Source organism: Macaca thibetana, chromosome 15, assembly GCF_024542745.1.
Source record: "Macaca thibetana thibetana isolate TM-01 chromosome 15, ASM2454274v1, whole genome shotgun sequence".
In the NCBI taxonomy this organism is placed as follows: Eukaryota; Metazoa; Chordata; class Mammalia; order Primates; family Cercopithecidae; genus Macaca; species Macaca thibetana.
This window is the reverse complement of record NC_065592.1, coordinates 64,631,496-64,650,315: the sequence shown is the minus strand read 5'-3', so window position 1 is coordinate 64,650,315 and position 18,820 is coordinate 64,631,496. Positions and strand designations below refer to the sequence as shown.

Here is an 18,820-nt window from a genome sequence, read left to right as displayed (position 1 = left end):
ATTCAGTTTCCATGTAGTTGAGCGGTTTTGATTGAGTTTCTTAGTCCTGAGTTCTAGTTTGATTGCACTGTGGTCTGAGAGACAGTTTGTTATAATTTCTGTTCTTGTACATTTGCTGAGGAGTGCTTTACTTCCAACTATGTGGTCAATTTTGGAATAAGTGCGATGTGGTGCTGAGAAGAATGTATATTCTGTTGATTTGGGGTGGAGAGTTCTGTAGGTGTCTATTAGGTCCACTTGGTGCAGAGTTGAGTTCAATTCCTGGATATCCTTGTTAACTTTCTGTCTCGTTGATCTGTCTAATGTTGACAGTGAGGTGTTAAAGTCTCCCATTATTATTGTATGGGAGTCTAAGTCTCTTTGTAAGTCTCTCAGGACTTGCTTTATGAATCTGGGTGCTCCTGTATTTGGGTGCATATGTATTTAGGATAGTTAGCTCTTCCTGCTGAATTGATCCCTTTACCATTATGTAATGACCTTCTTTGTCTCTTTTGATCTTTGATGGTTTAAAGTCTGTTTTATCAGAGACTAGGATTGCAACGCCTGCTTTTTTTTGTTTTCCATTTGCTTGGTAGATCTTCCTCCATCCCTTTATTTTGAGCCTATGTGTGTCTCTGCATGGAAGATGGATCTCCTGAGTACAGCAAACTGATGGGTCTTGACTGTATCCAGTTTGCCAGTCTGTGCCTTTTAATTGGACCATTTAGTCCATTTACATTTAAGGTTAATATTGTTATGTGTGAACTTGATCCTGTCATTATGATATTAACTGGTTATTTTGCTTGTAGTAGATGCTGTTTCTTCCTAGCATCGATGGACTTTACATTTTGACATGTTTTTGCAATGGCTGGTACCTGTTGTTCCTTTCCATGTTTAGTGCTTCCTTCAGGATCTCTTGTAGGGCAGGCCTGGTGGTGACAAAATCTCTAAGCATTTGCTGTCTGTAAAGGATTTGTTTTCTCCTTCACTTATGAAACTTAGTTTGGCTGGATATGAAATTTTAGGTTGAAAATTCTTTTCTTTAAGAATGTTGAATATTGGCCCCCACTGTCTTCTGGCTTGGCGAGTTTCTGCCAAGAGGTCTGCTGTTAGTCTGATGGGCTTCCCTTTGTGTGTAACCCGACCTTTCTTTCTGGCTGCCCTTAACATTTTTTCCTTCATTTCAACTTTGGTGAATCTGACAATTATGTGTCCTGGAGTTGCTCTTCTTGAGGAGTATCTTTGTGGCGTTCTCTGTATTTCCTGAATTTGGATGTTGGCCTGCCTTACTAGGTTGGGGAAGTTCTCCTGAATGATATCCTGCAGAGTGTTTTCCAACTTGGTTCCATTTGCCCCGTCACTTTCAGGTACACCAATCAGACATAGATGTGGTCTTTTCACATAATCCCATATTTCTTGGAGGCTTTGTTCATTTCTTTTTACTCTTTTTTCTCCACACTTCTCTTCTTGCTTCATTTCATTCATTTGATCTTTAATCGCTGATACTCTTTCTTCCAGTTGATATCAAGTCAGTTACTGAAGCTTGTGCGTTTGTCACGTATTTCTCATGTTACGGGTTTCATCTCTGTCAGTTCTTCTAAGGTCTTCTCTGTATTGATTATTCTAGTTATCCATTCATCCATTCTTTTTTCAAGGTTTTTAGTTTCTTTGCACTGGGTACGTAGTTCCTCCTTCAGCTCTGAGAAGTTTGATTGACTGAAGCCTTTTTCTCCCAAATCATCAAAGTCATTCTCTGTGCAGCTTTGTTCCATTGCTGGCGATGAGCTGCGTTCTTTTGAAGGGGGAGATGCACTCTGATTTTTTGAATTTCCAGCTTTTCTGCCCTGCTTTTTCCCCATCTGTGTGGTTTTATCTGCCTTTGGTCTTTGATGATGGTGACGTACTGATGGGGTTTTGGTGTGGGTGTCCTTTCTGTTTGTTAGTTTTCCTTCTAACAGTCAGGACCCTCAGCTGTAGGTCTGTCGGAGTTTGCTTGAGGTCCACTCCAGACCCTGTTTGCCTGGGTATCAGCAGCAGAGGCTGCAGAAGATAGAATATTGCTGCACAGTGAATGTTGCTGTCTGATTCTTGCTCTGGAAGCTTCATCTCAGGGGTGTACCCTGCCATGTGAGGTGTGAGGTGTCGGTCTGCACCTAGTGGGGGATGTCTCCCAGTTAGGCTACTCAGGGGTCAGGGACCCACTTGAGCAGGCAGTCTGTCCATTCTCAGATCTCAGCCTCCGTGCTGGGAGATCCACTGCACTCTTCAAAGCTATCAGACAGGGGCATTTACCTCTGCCAAGGTTTCTGCTGCTTTTTGTTTAGCTATGCCCTGTCCCCAGAGGAGGAGTCTACGGAGGCAGGCTGGCCTCTTTGAGCTGCAATGGGTTCCACCCAATTCAAGCTTCCCAGTGCCTTTGTTTGCCCACTTAAGCCTCAGCAATGGTGGGCACCCCTCCCCCAGCCTCGTTGCTGCCTTGCAGTTAGATCTCAGACTGCTGTGCTAGCAATGAGGGAGGCTCCATGGGCGTCGGACCCTCTGGGCCAGGTGTGGGATATTATCACCTGATGTGCCGTTTGCTAAGACCCTTGGTAAAGTGCAGTATTAGGGTGGGAGTTACCCGATTTTCCAGGTGGTGTGTGTTTCAGTTTCCCTTGGCTAGGAAAAGGAATTCCCTTCCCCCTTGTGCTTCCCAAGTGAGGCGATGCCTTGCCCTGCTTCAACTCTCGCTGGTTGGGCTGCACCAGCTGACCAGCACCGATTGTCCGGCACTCCCCAGTGAGATGAACCCGGTACCTCAGTTGAAAATGCAGAAATCACTCGTCTTCTGTGTCATTTATGCTGGGAGCTGGAGGCTGGAGCTGTTCCTATTCTGCCATCTTGGGCGCGCCTTTTGTATTTTTTTAGTAGCGATGGAGTTTCACCGTGTTAGCCAGGATGGTCTCGATCTCCTGACCTCATGATCCTCCCGTCTCAGCCTCCCAAAGTGCTGGGATTACAGGCTTGAGCCACTGCGCCCGGCCCTAGAAATGTAATTTTCTAGCCAGAGTGTCTTTTTAACCTTTGTTACAAATGTAAAAAGTATTTAATATAAAATGTTTTTTTTAAAGAGTAATTGATTAATTCAGGGAGGTTGGAAATTTTCTATGCAAAATTTCAATTAAAACTTTTGTTTGATTGATAAGTAGTATAGAAACATGAATGCCCTGATTTAGTAAGCACAACTGTATTAGGCCATTCTTGCATTGGTATAAAGAAATACCTGAGACTGGGTAATTTATAAAGAAAAGAAATTTAATTGACTCATGATTCTGTGGGCTTCTAGGGAAGCTTCAGGAAGCTGAAGATCCTGGCAGAAGGTGAATGGGGAACAGGCACATCACATGGTGGAAGTAGGAGCAAGTGGTGGGTTGGGGAGAGGGAGCTGCCACATTCTTTTAAAGCACTAAGCCATGAGTGATCTACCCTCATGATCCAAATACCTCCCACCAGGCCCCACTTCCAGCACTGGGGATTACAATTCAGCATGATATTTGGGCAGGGACATACATCCAAACTATATCAACAACTAACTGTGTACTTCTTCCATTTGCATTTACCTGTTTAACCATGTGTCATGGGTGATGGGCATGGGGAATCAGAATTATGCCTCCAATTGAGTATATCAGAAAGAGTTATACAAGTCCTTAAAAATGATAAAGCCTATCCAATCATGTTTCTTTCACTAAAAGTTATTAATAACAACTTTTTGTTGAGAGTAAATGTTTTAGGGTTATTAATAAATCAAGGCTAAGGCCTTCTCCCATGTCTCCTAGCTGTTTGTGCTGAGCTTCAAGCCTAACTGTAGTTGGTGTTACCATTGTAGAAGTACTCTCTTATTTTAAATAGGGTTTTTCTAAAAGTTTGTTTGTGATCCTTTCTACTTTCTGTTCCTTATTGATTAATCAGGATTCTTCTCAGCTGATAGCATTTTTAGCAGCTTTTATGCATTCATGCACGTGTGTGTGTACATGCAATATATGCAATATGCATATGTTGCATAGTTGTGAAGGGTGCTCTTTTTGTATATCCATCATGTGAGTAGTGAACATCATATCCTCACCACCTTCTCACCTTTTGTAGTCTCCAGTGTCTGTTATTCCACTCTGTACATCCATGCGTAGCCATTGTTTAGCTCCCACTCATAAGTGAGAACATGCAGTATTTGACTTTCTGTCTCTTGAGTTGTTTCACTTATGATAATGGCCTTTAATTATATCCATGTGGCTGCATAAGACATGATTTTACTTTTTTAAATGCCTGAGTAACATTACATGGTGTGTGTATATATATATATACACACACACATATATATATACACACACACACACACACACCCCACATTTTCTTTATCCAATCATCTATTGATGGACACTTAGGTTGATTTCATATCTTTGTTATTATGGATAGTGCTACAACAGGCGTATGAATGCATCTGGTTTTTTTTGGTATAACAATAGGGTATAATTTCCCCAGTGTATGTTTTTGTTGACTTTGTCAAAGACCAGTTGGCTGTAGGTATGCGGCTTTATTCTTGAGTTCTCCATTCTGTTCCATTGACCTATATGTGTGTTTGGTGCTAGTACCATGCTATTTTGGTTACGATAGCCTTGTAGTACAATTTGAAGTTAGGTTATGTGGTGCCTCTAGCTTTGTTCTTTTTGCTTAGGATTGCTTTGGCTATTAGGGCTCTCTCTCTCTCTCTCTCTCTCTCTCTCTCTGTATATATACACACACACATATATATACTTTAAGTTCTGGGATACATGTGCAGAACATGCAAGTTTGTTACATAGGTATACGTGTGCCATGGTGGTTTCCTGCACCCATCAGCTCGTCATCTACATTAGGTATTTCTCCTAATGCTATCCCTCCCCTAGCCCCTGACAGCCCGAGAGGCCCCGGTGTGTGATGTTCCCCTCCCTGTGCCCATATGTTCTCATTATTCATGAGCTGTTTGGTTTTCTATCCTTGTGATAGTTTGCTGAGAATGATGGTTTCCAGCTTCATCTTTGTCCCTGCAAAGGACATGAACTCATTCTTTTTTTAATGGCTGCATAGTATTCCATGGTGTATATGTGCCACATTTTCTTTATCCAGTCTGTCATTGATGAACATTTGGGTTGGTTCCAAGTCTTTGCTGTTGTGAACAGTGCTGCAATAAACATAAACGTGTGCGTGTACCTTTATAGTAGCATGATTTATAATCCTTTGGGTGTATACCCAGTAATGGGATTGCTGGGTCAAATGATATTTCTAGTTCTAGATCCTTGAGGAATCGCCACAGTGTCTTCCACAATGGTTGAACTAATTTACACTCCCACCAACAGTGTCAGAGTGTTCCCATTTCTCCACATCCTCTCCAGCATCTGTTGTTTCCTGACTTTTTAATGACTGCCATTCTAACTGGCAGGAGATGGTATCTCATTGTGGTTTTGACTTGCATTTCTCTAATGACCATTGATGATGAGCTTTTTTTCATATGTTTGTGGGCCACATACATGCCTTCTTATGAAAAGTGTCTGTTCATATCCTCTGCCCACTTTTTGATGGGGTTGTTTCTTTCTTGTAAATTTGTTTAAGCCCCTGTAGATTCTGGATAGATTGCAAAAATTTTCTCCCATTCTGTAGGTTGCCTGTTCACTCTGGTGATAGTTTCTTTTGGTGCGCAGAAGCTCTTTAGTTTAATTAGACCCCATTTGTCAATTTTGGCTTTTGTTGCCATTGCTTTTGGTGTTTTAGTCGTGAAGTCTTTGCCCATGCCTATGTCCTGAATGGTATTGCCTAGGTTCTCTCCTTGGGTTTTTATGGTTTTAGGTCTTATATTTAAATCTTGAATCCATCTTGAGTTAATTTTTGTATAAGGTGTAAGGAAGGGGGTGCAGTTTCAGTTTTCTGCATATCTAGCCAGTTTTTCCAACACCATTTATTAAACAGGGAATCCTTGCCCCATTGCTTATTTTTGTCAGGTTTGTCAAAGATCAGATGGTTGTAGTTGTGTGGTGTTATTTCTGAGGCCTCTGTTCTGTGCCATTGGTCTACATATCTGTTTTGGTAGCAGTACCATGCTGTTTTGGTTACTGTAGCCTTGTAGTATAGTTTGAAGTCAGGTAGCATGATGCCTCCAGCTTTGTTCTTTTTTTAATTTAAATTTTTTTTTTTTTTTTTTTTGAGACATAGTCTTGCTCTGTCACCCAGGCTGGAGTGCAGTGGCGTGATCTCAGCTCACTGCAAGCTCCGCCTCCTGGGTTCATGCCATTCTCTTGCCTTAGCCTCCCGAATAGCTGGGACTACAGGCGCCTGCCACCATGCCCAGCTAATTTTTTGTATTTTTAGTAGAGACGGGGTTTCACTGTGTTTGCCAGGATGGTCTCGATCTCCTGACCTCATGATCCGCCCGTCTCAGCCTCCCAAAGTGCTGGGATTACAGGCGTGAGCCACCGCGCCCTGCCCAGCTTTGGTCTTTTTGCTTAGGATTGTCTTGACTATATGGGCTCTATTTTGGTTCCATATGAAATTTAAAGTAGTGTTTTTCTAACTCTGTGAAGAAAGCCAGTGGTAGCTTGATGGGAATAGCATTGAATCTATAAATTACTTTGGTCAGTATAGCCATTTTCACGATATTGATTCTTTCTATTCATGAGCATGGAATGTTTTTCCATCTGTTTATGTCCTCTCTTACTTCCTTGAGCAGTGGTTTGTAGTTTTCCTTGAAGAGGTCCTTCACATCCCTTGTAAGTTATATTCCTAGGTATTTTATTCTCTTTGTAGCAATTGCGTATGGGAGTTTGCTCATGATTTGGCTCTCTGTTTGTCTATTATTGGTGTATGGGAATGCTTGTGATTTTTGCACATTGATTTTATATCCAGAGACTTTGCTGAAGTTGCTTATCAGCCTAAGGAGTTTTGGGACTGAGACGATGGGGTTTTTTAAATATACAGTCATGTCATCTGCAAACAGAGATAAATGACTTCCTCTCTTCCTATTTGAACACCCTTTATTTCTTTCTCTTGCCTGATTGCCCTGGCCAGAACTTCCAATTCTATGTTGAATAGGAGGGGTGAGAGGGCATCCTTGTCTTGTGCTAGTTTTCAACGGGAATGCTTCCAGCTTTTGCCCATTTGGTAAGATATTGGCTGTGAGTTTGTCATAAATAGCTTTTATTATTTTGAGGTATGTTCCGTCAATACCTAGTTTATTGAGTGTTTTTAGCATGAAGGGGTGTTTAATTTTATCGAAGGCCTTTTCTGCATCTATTGAGATAATCATGTGGTTTTTGTCATTGGTTTTGTTTATGTGATGGATTACATTTATTGATTTGCATATAATGAACTAGCCTTGCATCCCAGGGATGAAGCCGAGTGGATCATGGTGAATAAGCTTTTTAATATGCTGCTGGATTCTGTTTGCCAGTATTTTATTGAGGATTTTCACATTGATATTCATCAGGGATATTGGCCTGAAGTTTTCTTTTTTTTGTTGTGTCTCTTCCAGGTTTTGGTATCAGGATGATGCTGGCCCCATAAAATGAGTTAGGGAGGAGTTCCTCTTTTTCTGCTGTTTGGAATAGTTTCAGAAGGAATGGTACCAGTTCGTTTTTGTACCTCTGCTAGAATTCAACTGTGAATCCGTCTGGTCCTGGGCTTTTTTGGTTAGTAATTACTGCCTCAATTTCAGAACTTGTTATTGGTCTATTCAGGGATTTGACTTCTTCCTGGATTAGTCTTGAGTGGGTGTATGTGTCCAGGAATTTATCTAGTTCTTCTAGATCTTCTAGTTTATTTGCATAGGGGCGTTTATATTATTCTCCGATGGTAGTTTGTATTTCTGTGGGATCATTGGTGATCTCCCCTTTATGATTTTTTATTGTGTCTATTTGATTCTTATTTGTTTTCTTCTTTATTTGTCTGACTAGCAGTCTATATATTTGTTAATCTTTACAAAAAAACAGCTCTTGGGTTCATTGAGTTTTTGAAGGGTTTTTCGTGTCTCTATCTCCTTCAGTTCTGCTGTGATCTTAGTTATTTCTTGTCTTCTGCTAGCTTTTGAATTTGTTTGCACTTGCTTCTCTAGTTGTTTTCTTTGTGATGTTCTTTTCATTGTGTTGATTTTAGATCTTCCCCGCTTTCTCTTGTAGGCATTTAGTGCTATAAATTTCCCCCAACCACTGCTTTAGCTGTGTCCCACAGATTCTGGTACATTGTGTCTTTGTTCTCATTGGTTTCAAAGAACTTATTTATTTCTGCCTTAATTTCGTTATTTACCCAGTAATCATTCAGTAGCAGGTTGTTCAGTTTCCATGTAGTTGTGTGGTTTTGAGTGAGTTTCTTAATCCTGAGTTCTAATTTGATTGCACTGTGGTCTGAGAGACTGTTATGATTTCTGTTTTGCATTTGCTGAGGAGTGTTTTACTTCCAATTATGTGGTTGATTTTAGAATAAGTGCGGTGTGATTCTGAGAAGAATGTATATTCTGTTGATTTTGGGTGGAGAGTTCTGTAGATGTCTGTTAGGTCTGCTTGGTCCAGAGCTGAGTTAAAGTCCTAAATATCCTTGTTAATTCTCTGTCTTGTTCATCTGTCTAATATTGACAGTTCGGTGTTAAAGTTTTCCACTATTATTGTGTGGGATCGTAAGTCTCTTTATATGTCTCTAAGAGCTTGCTTTATGAATCTGAGTGCTTCTGTTTTGGGTGTGTATATATTTAGGATAGTTAGCTTTTCTTGCTGCATTGATTACTTTCATTCTTTGTCTTTTTTTATCTTTGTTGGTTTAAAGTCTGTTTTATCAGAGACCAGGATTACAACCCGGTTTGTTTTTTTTTTCTTTCCATTTGCTTTGTAAATATTCCTCTATCTTTTATTTTGAGCTTATGTGTGTCTTTTCATGTGAGATGGGTCTCCTAAATACAGCACACCAATAGTTTTTGACTCTTCATCCAATTTGCCAGTCTGTGCCTTTAATTGAGGCATTTAGCCTGTTTACACTTAAAGTTAATATTGTTATGTATGAATTTGGTCCTGTCATGATGCTAATTGGTTATTTTGCCTATTAGTTGATGCATTATTAGTTTCTTCATAATGTCAATGGTTTTTACATTTTGGTTTGCTTTTGCAGTGGCTGATACCAGTTTTTCCTTTCCATATTTAGTGCTTCCTTCAGGAGCTCTTGTAAGGCAGGCCTGGTGGTGACAAAATCTCTCAGCGTTTGCTTGTCTGTGAAGGATTTTATTTCTTCTTTGCTTTTGAAGCTTAGTTTGACTTGATATGAAATTCTGAGTTGAAAATTCTTTTCTTTAATAATGTTGAATATTGGCCCTCACTCTCTTCTGGCTTGTAGGGTTTCTGCAGAGAGATCTGCTGTTAGTCTGATGGGCTTCCCTTTGTGGGTAACCAGATCTTTCTTTCTAGCTACACTTAACATGTTTTCCTTCATTTCAACCTTGGTGAATCTGAGAATTATGTGTCTTGGAGTTGTTCCTCTCAAGGATTATCTTTGTGGTGTTCTTTATATTTCTTGAATTTGAATGTTGGCCTGTCTTGCCAGGAGAAGTTCTTCTGGGAAGTTCTCCTGGATAATATCCTGAAGTGTGTTTTCCAACTTGGTTCCATTCTCCCTGTCACTTCTAGGTACAGCAATCAAACATAGGTTTGGTCTTTTCACATAGTCCTATATTTCTTGGAGGCTTTGTTAGTTCCTTTTCATTCTTTTTTCTCTATTCTTATATTCACACTTCATTTCATTACATCGATCTTGAATCTCTGATATCCTTTTTTCTGGTTGATTGATTCGGCTACTGATACTTGTGTATGCTTCACGAAGTTCTCATGCTGTGTTTTTCAGCTCCATCAAGTCATTTATGTTCTTCTCTGTACTGGTTATTCTAGTTAACAATTCCTCTAACCTTTTATCAATGTTCTTAGCTTCTTTGTGTTGGGTTAGAACATGCTCCTTTAGCTCAGAGGAGTTTGTTATTACCTCCCTTTTGAAGCCCACTTCTGTCAATTTGTCAAACTCATTCTGCATCCAGTTTTGTTTCCTTGCTGGTAAGGAGTTGTGATCCTTTGGAGTAGAAGAGGGATTCTGATTTTTGGAATTTTCAGGCTTTTTGCACTGGTTTTTCCTCATCTTCATGGATTTATCTACCTTTGGTTTTTGATGTTGGTCACCTTCAGATGGAGTTTTTGCATGGTTGCTCTTTTTGTTGATGTTGATGCTATTGCTTTCTGTTTGTTAGTTTGCCTTCTAACAGTCAGGTCCTTCTTCTGCAGGTCTGCTGGAGTTTGCTGGGGTTCCACTTCAGACCCTGTTTGCCTGGGTATCACCAGCAGAGGCTGCAGAACAGCAAAGATTGCTGCCTGCTCCTTCCTCTGGAAGCTTCATCCCAGAGGGGCACCTGCCAGATGCCAGCTGGAGCTCTTCTGTATGAGGTGTCTGTCGACCCCTGCCAGGAGGTGTCTCCCGGTCAGAAGTCATGGGGGGGTCAGGGACCCCCTTGAGGATACAGTCTGTCCCTTATCAGAGCTCAAGCACTGTGCTGGGAGATCTGCTGCTCTTTTCAGAGCTGGCAGGCAGGAACGTTTAAGTCTGCTGAAACTGTGCCCACAGCCGCCCCTTCCCCCAGGTGCTCTGTCCCAGGGAGATGGGAGTTTTATCTATAAGCCCCTGACTGGGGCTGCTGCCTTTCTTTCAGAGATGCCCTGCCCAGAGAGGAGGAATCTAGAGAGGTAGTCTGGCTACAGCGGCTTTGCTGAACTGCAGTTGGCTCTGCCCAGTCTGAACTTCCTGGTGGCTTTGTTTACACTGTGAAGGGAAAACCACCCTCTCAAACCTCAGTAATGGTGGACATCTCTCCCCCTACCAAGCTTGAGCATCCTAGATCAACTTCTAACTGGTGTGCTGGCCGCAAGAATTTCAAGCCAGTGGATCTTAGCTTGCTGGACTCCATGGGAGTGGGATCCGCTGAGCTAGACCACTTGGCTCCCTGGCTTCAGGCCCCTTTCCAGGGGAGCAAACGTTTCTGTCTTGCTGGTTCCAGGTGCCACTGGGGTATGAAAAAAAAACCTCCTGCAGATAGCTTGATGTCTGCCCAAATGGCCGCCTAGTTTTGTGCTTGAAACCCAGGGCCCTTGTGATGTAGGCACCCAAGGGAATCTCCTGGTCTGTGGGTTTTGAAGACTGTGGGAAAAGCATAGTATCTGTGGCAGACAGCGTCATCCCTCATGTCAGAGTCCCTCATGGCTTCACTTGGTTTGGAGAGGGAGTTCCCCGACCCCTTGTGCTTCCCGGGTGAGGCAATGCCCCACTCTGCTTCTGCTCACCGTCTGTGGGCTGTACCCACTGTATAACCAGCCCCAGTGAGATGAACTAGGTACCTTAGTTGGAAATGCAGAAATCACCCACCTTCTGCATTGGTCTTGGTGGGAGCTGCAGACCAGAGCTGTTCCTATTCAGCCATCTTGTTCAGGAATCCTTTATTTTTGTTTTATATGAATTTTAGCATTGTTTTTTCTGACTCTTCAAAAAATGACATTGATAATTTGATAGAGATTGCATTGGATCTGTAGATTGCTTTGGACAATATGGTAATTTTAACGATATTAATCCTTCCAATTCATGATCATTGGAGATTTTTCCAATTGTTTGTCTTATCTACAATTTATTTCATCAGTGTTTTGTAGTTCTACTTATAGATCTTTCCATCCTTGGTTAAATATATTTCTAGTTTTTTTTTTTTTTTTTTTTTTTGTAGCTATTGTAAATTGGATAGCCTTCTTGATTTGGTCCTCAAGTAGATTATTATGGAGATTATTATGGGTGTATGGAAATGCTGCTGATTTCTGTACATTAATTTTGCATCCTGAAACTTTACTGCATTTATCAAATCTAAGTGTTTTTTGCTGGATTCTTTAGGATTTTCTAGATAGAAGAATATATCATCAGTGAGCAGAGATAATTTAACTTCCTCTTTTCCAATTAAGATATGTGTTATTTTTTCCTCTTGCCTGATTATTTTGTCAAGGACTTCCAGTACTGTGTTGAATAAAAGTGGCAAAAAGTGGACATCCTTTTCTTGTTCCAATTCTTAGAATGCTTTCAACTTTGCTTCATTAAGTATAATGTTGACTGTGGATTTGTCATATAGGCCCTTTATTATGTTGAGTCCTATTCCTTCTCTGCCTAGCTCTTTGAAGATTTTTATCATGATGATATACTGAATTTTACCAAATGCCTTCTCTGCATCTATTGAGATGATCATATGGTTTTTGTCCTTAATTCTGTTTATGTGATGTATCATGTTTGTTGATTTACATACGTTGAACCATCCTTGCATTCCTGCAATAAATCTCACCTGATTATAGTGTATTATCTTTTTGATGTGCTGTTGGATTCTATTTGCTAGTATTTTGTTGAGCGTAACCATGTTATCATTGTGAGATCTTCTTCTTTAGGAATGACATAATAGTAACTTTTATTATCAAAGAGACATATATTAAATATTTAAATATTTTATATTTAAAATATTCATATTATGTCTAATAATTTACAACTCTCAGAAATATTGAAACCTTCTTTTATGAGCTAAAATAGTAATTTGATATCATTATTACAGATAATATTTACCTGAGGGTTTATTATATGCCAGGTAGTTTAAGCTCATTTCACATATTAATACTCATTTAATTTCTATAAAATGTTATAAGGTATGAATTTTTATCCTAATTTTGTGAGAACATATTACATTTCACATATTTAGTATATCTGGCATATGTGTTTTACACAATATATTTACATAAGATTTAGAAATGAAGTATGTTTGTAATTATATGAATTAAAGTCAAAATGTTAGAGGTTTTTGCTTTCCATTTACTCAAAAATGTAGATAAAAGATTTGATATTTTGGCATGTAGGCTTTATGATATTTTCCACTAATTTCTTCTTCTCTTAGTATCAGGTCCCCAATAATCCCATTGTTCCTGGTGTTCAAATTTGATGTCAGTCTAAACTACTTAATAATATGTACATAACAAATTATATAAATGATGTTCTAGTCTTCAAGTGACGTGCACTTGTTTGTATCTCATAACTTTTTATATTTTAATGCACATATACTTTTAAAAAATGGATAGATGTGGAATTTTATGTTTGAAATTCCCTCATCTTGTTACTGTCAATTATAGATACTATAGATTATCTCTAAAACAAAAGTTCTTCTTGTTCAGAAACTGTCTTTTGTTCTTCATATACTAGCTGAGTCCCACTGAAATACAGCTCTCACTGCATAGTATAGTCAAAATAACCCCCTTGGGTCAAGGATGACAATAGGATAAATTCTCAAATCCTGGACTTGCTGTATATAATATCATGCTGTTCTATCATTGTTTCCTAATGTAAAATAATGTGATCTTTTAATAAAGGAACAGAATATGTCGTAGAGGGTTAGACTTTAGGAGACTGATACAAGGGTCAGTAGATGCTTACTCCCTCTTTCTTCTACTCCCTCAGTTAATTCAGATTGTCATTTCCATTTCTTGTACCAACTTGACACCTTTCTTTCGTATTAAAGAGTTGAATTTTTCATTGGTATGTTTTGCTATATAGTTTGAATCACTTTTTAATACTGGAAGTTAACATTCTTTATTCTTCAGAAGATCTGTGGCTTCTTTGAATAATTGCCTTTTCAGTGATACTCCTCATACCTTCAAATTTTGAAGGAGACTTTTGTTTAGAAGAGCATAGTATATTTTATACATATTAGTAACATGAAACATGCTTTCTGTATTGATCATTGTACCTTGCTGCTCTGAAAAAGTATCATATGCACTATTATACAAATTTTATTTTGTCTCTCAAATGAAAATATTACTTTAAGAGAGTTGGAATGTTTAAGATTTGAAATCCTAAGAAAAATTGGATTATTACATTCTTTTTAGTGTTATAAAGAAGTAATATGTGGTTTATATTAATATTTCACTGAATATTAGAATTTAGTTATTAAAAGTAGATCAAGGAAGAGTTATCCACTACATAAAATTTCTGACATTACTTCTCAAAAAATTTATTTTTAAAGGGAGATTTGATGGAATATCATTTGTATTATTTATTCCTTTTAGAATGTCATAAAGATGAAATTCGTAAAATGTGTTTCTCCAAGTTTAGAAAATGGGATAACTTTTAAAATGTGGAACTTTTAATCCTAAAATATTAAAGGCCAATTCTCTTGTGACTTACAGTGAAATAATAATCCAGGAGCCCATTACTGATGGAAGGGAACTTTCTTATCATTCAATAAGCATTTATGCATGTTTTAGCCTTTTATACATTTTAGGTCCTTAGACAATAAAAGTATATATATAAGAACCATGTATTTCAGAATGTCTCATTTATATTTTAATGGAGAATTTGAAAATAGAATAATAGTAATAATACTACAATGAAATTCAATAGTTTACCATTTTTAGAGTGCTTTCTTATATTAAATGCAATATAGTTGAAGGGTTAAGGAATGGGTTTGCATGAGAAATACTTGGATTTGTATCCTGACTATTATCCAACTAATTGTAAACTTGGACTAGTTATTTAATCCCTCCAAGCTCTTGTGTTTTGCTCTGAAAAGCTAGGTTAAAAAAGTATCTACTCCATTTGGTTACTGTAAAGATAAATGAAATTAAGCATGTAATATGCTTACATGGTCCCTACACTTCAGTAAATACCTAATAAACATTAGCTATTTTAATTTTCTGAGCCTTACAACAGTTTTGGAAGTAGACAAGAAAACGACTCTTTTTTCTCATTTTATAGAGGGAGGAGATGGAGGCTCAGAGGGATTATGTGGCATTTCCCAACAACATAGAGTTGAATCAAAGTAAGAATCAGAAAAAAGAAAAAAACCCCAGGACTTGTGATTTCTGGTTCACTATCTCAATAGAGAAGATACATGAATTTAAAAGAATTGAGAGAGACTTGACATAGGAAAAAACAGACGTAATTCAAGTTTCTGATTTTCACATACTTTTGAGATGCAGGGGTATGTTTTGTATTAGTATTAGCTGTAAACTTACCTTGAAATGATTCACAGGAAGATAGGTTAGGATATGTCAGATATTCCCAGGTAAGAAGTCATATAATGCTTATGTAGTGTTGGTTAATAAATTCCCATTTGTGTACTTCACCCTTTTATGCCTAGCCTATAGTTATGCTTCTGCTTTTTTTCAGCTTGAACAGAGTATCATTAATAATTTATTCATTTGTTTAGGTGTTAAGATTATGTACTTTCCCAAACATCATCACCCTTTCCTAGAAGGTATTTTGTAACAATATATGGTTTCATCTTATGGTTTTTATCTTTTCTAATTTTTCTTTAATTAATTAATTCATTCATTCATTCTTCAAAACAGTTGTTAATTCAAGCAGTCATTCAAACAAGCACTCACTATCTCTGAAGCTCCAGATAGGTATAGGCACAGTATCTGGCCTTAAGTAGCTCCTCAGTCTAGTAAAGAAGATAAACATGTAAACTAATACATTTCTATTAAAGCAATAAATGCAACAGTGGAAGCAGGCATGAAGGATCCACAGAAAAACAGGATAGAAGTTAACACTGCCTTTTTTGGGCTCACAAGAGGATTCTTGAAAAAGATCTGAGCTGGATTTTTGAGGGCAAATAAGAATTTATTAGGCCAAAAGATCTGAATTTTCTTACTTACCTGCAAGTAACTAACTTACCTCTATTTTGCATACATTCTCTACATTGTTTCTTACACTTTCTTTGTTCACTAAATTATTTTTCACATGTATTCACAACTATTCAAATATATAATTTCTCAAAGCTTTCCTAATCCATAACCTTAAGATAGAATGTAATTTGCAAATTCTCACACTGTCTACCATTATACTAAGTTGTGGCTATTGTAGGAACATTTTTCTTATAAACAATATAATATTATTTTTGAAAATGTCTTTGAAATATGGGATTTATTTTGCTATATTTGAGTTATTTTGAAAGCCTTTTAAAAAAAGGCATAATAGTATCTTGTACTTAAAATTCATTACAAATTGCTTTAGAAGAAAAAGTCTATAAAATATTATTAAAGTGTGATCCAACAATTCCCTAAATATGGTACTGTTTAGAGGAGATAATAAGTTACCAGAACTTGCTTATGTTAATTGTTTTATTATGTATAGTCCAGTGTGACGGCATTTCTGTGTTACATGAATCAACATAATTATACTTTTCTTACAAAATAGGAATCACATTTACTCTTAAAAATCACAAGATTATTTTAACTCCTTTTGTTTCAAAACATTTGTTTTTTAGGTGGATTAAAAATTTTACTAACTCAGCTTATTTTGAAATATCTTGTTCGTATACCCATTAAGATTGCACCTCTCTTAAGATTGAAATTTAGGTCAAATTACAACTTGAATTTAACTTTACTACAGAAAATAACCATGCCATCTTTTGAAACCACATTCTAAATTTTAAGCACAATAGATCAAAGTACATCTTATTTAAATAAATACTCTGGAGTGAAGTCTCAATTATTTTCTCAAAAATTTTCTTAAAATAGTCACTGTTCTCAATATAAAATGTGAAGTTTAGCTTTATTATTTTAAAGAAAGATGAAAAGTTGTTTATTTTAAAATTTTAATGGTTTTGCTTTCAAATTATGGAAATTCTCCTTTGGGGACATATTTATTTGAATTATATGTGACATTATTTTTATTTCTTAAGGCTATGATTAAAAGTTTCATGGATGTCTACCAGCTTGCAAGCACTAGAATCACAACATTAGAGAAGGAAATGACATCTCATCGAAGTCACATCGCGGCCTTAAAATCAGAACTTCACACAGCTTGTTTACGTGAAAATGCAAGTTTACAATCAGTAAGTCCTTGTTATAATTTTTATAACTCCTTGAATCTTGGGTTACGTTTACATTTATGTTTTTAATGTTCATAAGATCATTTGCCAATATATGTAATTTAGGGTAAATGATCAAGTGACATAAAATTATTTGTGTGGAGAAAAATTTGAAGGAAGAAAAGCAATTAATTTTTTCATGGTATTATGTATAAAGATATGCATATTGTTATCAATGCTAAAACACTACATCAAGATTCCTTTGTGTTTGGCAGTGCAGCTGACAGTTGGATTTGGCAGTATGCATAGTTAAAGCTTGCAACTGTCTGAAGATTCAGTGTGTCCCATTAAGACAGAATATTATTAATTATGCGTATAACCAAAATGGTAATTAGAACATGTGATTATTCTCTGTAGAAAACTAGACTTATCCATAATACATGCCTAGCTAAAGATGCATGTTGTGATTCATCTATATGATTAAAATTCAGTTTCAGCAGCTATTTTCATGTCTTAAAATTTTAGCCCATGATGAAATTTGGGCTCACGTAACACTAAAAAAAAAAAAAAAAAAAAAAAAAAAATTCTACACTTGAAATATATGTTTGGGGAGTTTTAAAAAATGAATGTTTTGTGACATAAAGGAATAAGTAAACATTTAAACTTTCCCTCAAAAGGCTGATATGTCAACAGTAGATTCACAAAGTTACAAATAATTGGAATGTCTTTTTAATTTTTTTTTGGTTTGATTACAGTGACTTATAAAGAAAAACAGTATCATTTTGCTATTCAGCTGTTGACCCACTTCAAATGCTACATTCAACAGAAAAACAGTGTTAAAACAAATAGATGCATGGCTGTGGTCTGATTCCTCACCTTCTGCCTTCTGGTCTTAGCTCAAGTGCCAGCGTTCAAATAAAGCCTTTGTAACTAGGGTATTCAAAATCACAACCATGAACCCTCCCTGCCCCCTGAAAAGCTCTCTGTCTCTCTCTGTTTCTCTTTTGCCCCATATTTCCTGTCTACCTTCCACCTTTCTTATTTTATTTTTTTCCCTCTAGCAGTTATCATCAAACTGACATATGGTGCATTTTATTTATTTGCTTATTGTTTGTTTGCTCCTTCCTCAGTAGAATGTAGGTTCCATAAAGAAAAGCAATTTTCAGTGTTTGCTTCATTTCTGTGAAGACATTCCAGTTCCAAGAGCAGTCTGGCTCATAGTAGGTACTCAATAAATATTTATTGAGTGAAAAGTGCGAGTAATTTATCCAATAGATGTAAAAAGGCGATTATTTGGGACCAGAGTTGTGAGTTCAGTTTTTGAAGTGACTTTGTTAATTTATTAATGAGAGATTAGTAAATTTAACCTCTACCAAGAGAAATTAAAATGAAGAGGAAACTTTTTAAAATTCTGGAATATCTAGAATTTATTCTAGCCTTTTTCACATTTCTTCTTGCTGTCTCTGATTTGATTGATTAATTTTACATTATACTGTTTAAGTTGTATCAGCTTTGTTGGGATGTACTATTGTTTATTACTTTTTACTATTATTTAATATGAAAACAATTACTTGTATTTTAAGAAGACCGAACTTGGTAAGGTGAGATTGTTTCTCCGTGGGTTCAGTTTTTACCAATTGTTATGCTACTGATACTTAATGAAAGTGTGTTTAATATACTTCACAATCATACCAAAACCCTACTTTTCAACATTTTTTCCCCTTTGAGCATATCTGCAGGATACACTCATCGTTTCATTTAGAAGAGGTGGTTTACCTGGTAGTGATTTTTCGTCTCTAGAATGTGAAAAATTCCCCCAGGTGATTCTGATGTATCCTTTTAGGAAAATGCTGCCCAATTCCATGTCTGGACAGGATGTGTGCTCTCCTGTCTTTTCCCTTAGTTCAGAATCACTGTTGTAAAAATAATAAACTTGTG

At 37.2% G+C, this 18,820-nt stretch overlaps 1 protein-coding gene across 5 annotated transcripts in view; it reads left to right on the top strand.

Annotated features, from left to right (window-relative positions):
- The window catches only part of CCDC171 (coiled-coil domain containing 171), a 380,335-nt gene that overhangs the window by 313,969 nt on the left and 47,546 nt on the right, over window positions 1-18,820 (top strand). For all 5 annotated transcript variants that reach the window (XM_050761632.1, XM_050761631.1, XM_050761629.1 and 2 more), the window contains one exon: window positions 16,754-16,906. In XM_050761632.1, coding sequence (XP_050617589.1) covers window positions 16,754-16,906 — 153 coding nt within the window. The remainder of the gene's footprint in view (window positions 1-16,753; window positions 16,907-18,820) is intronic.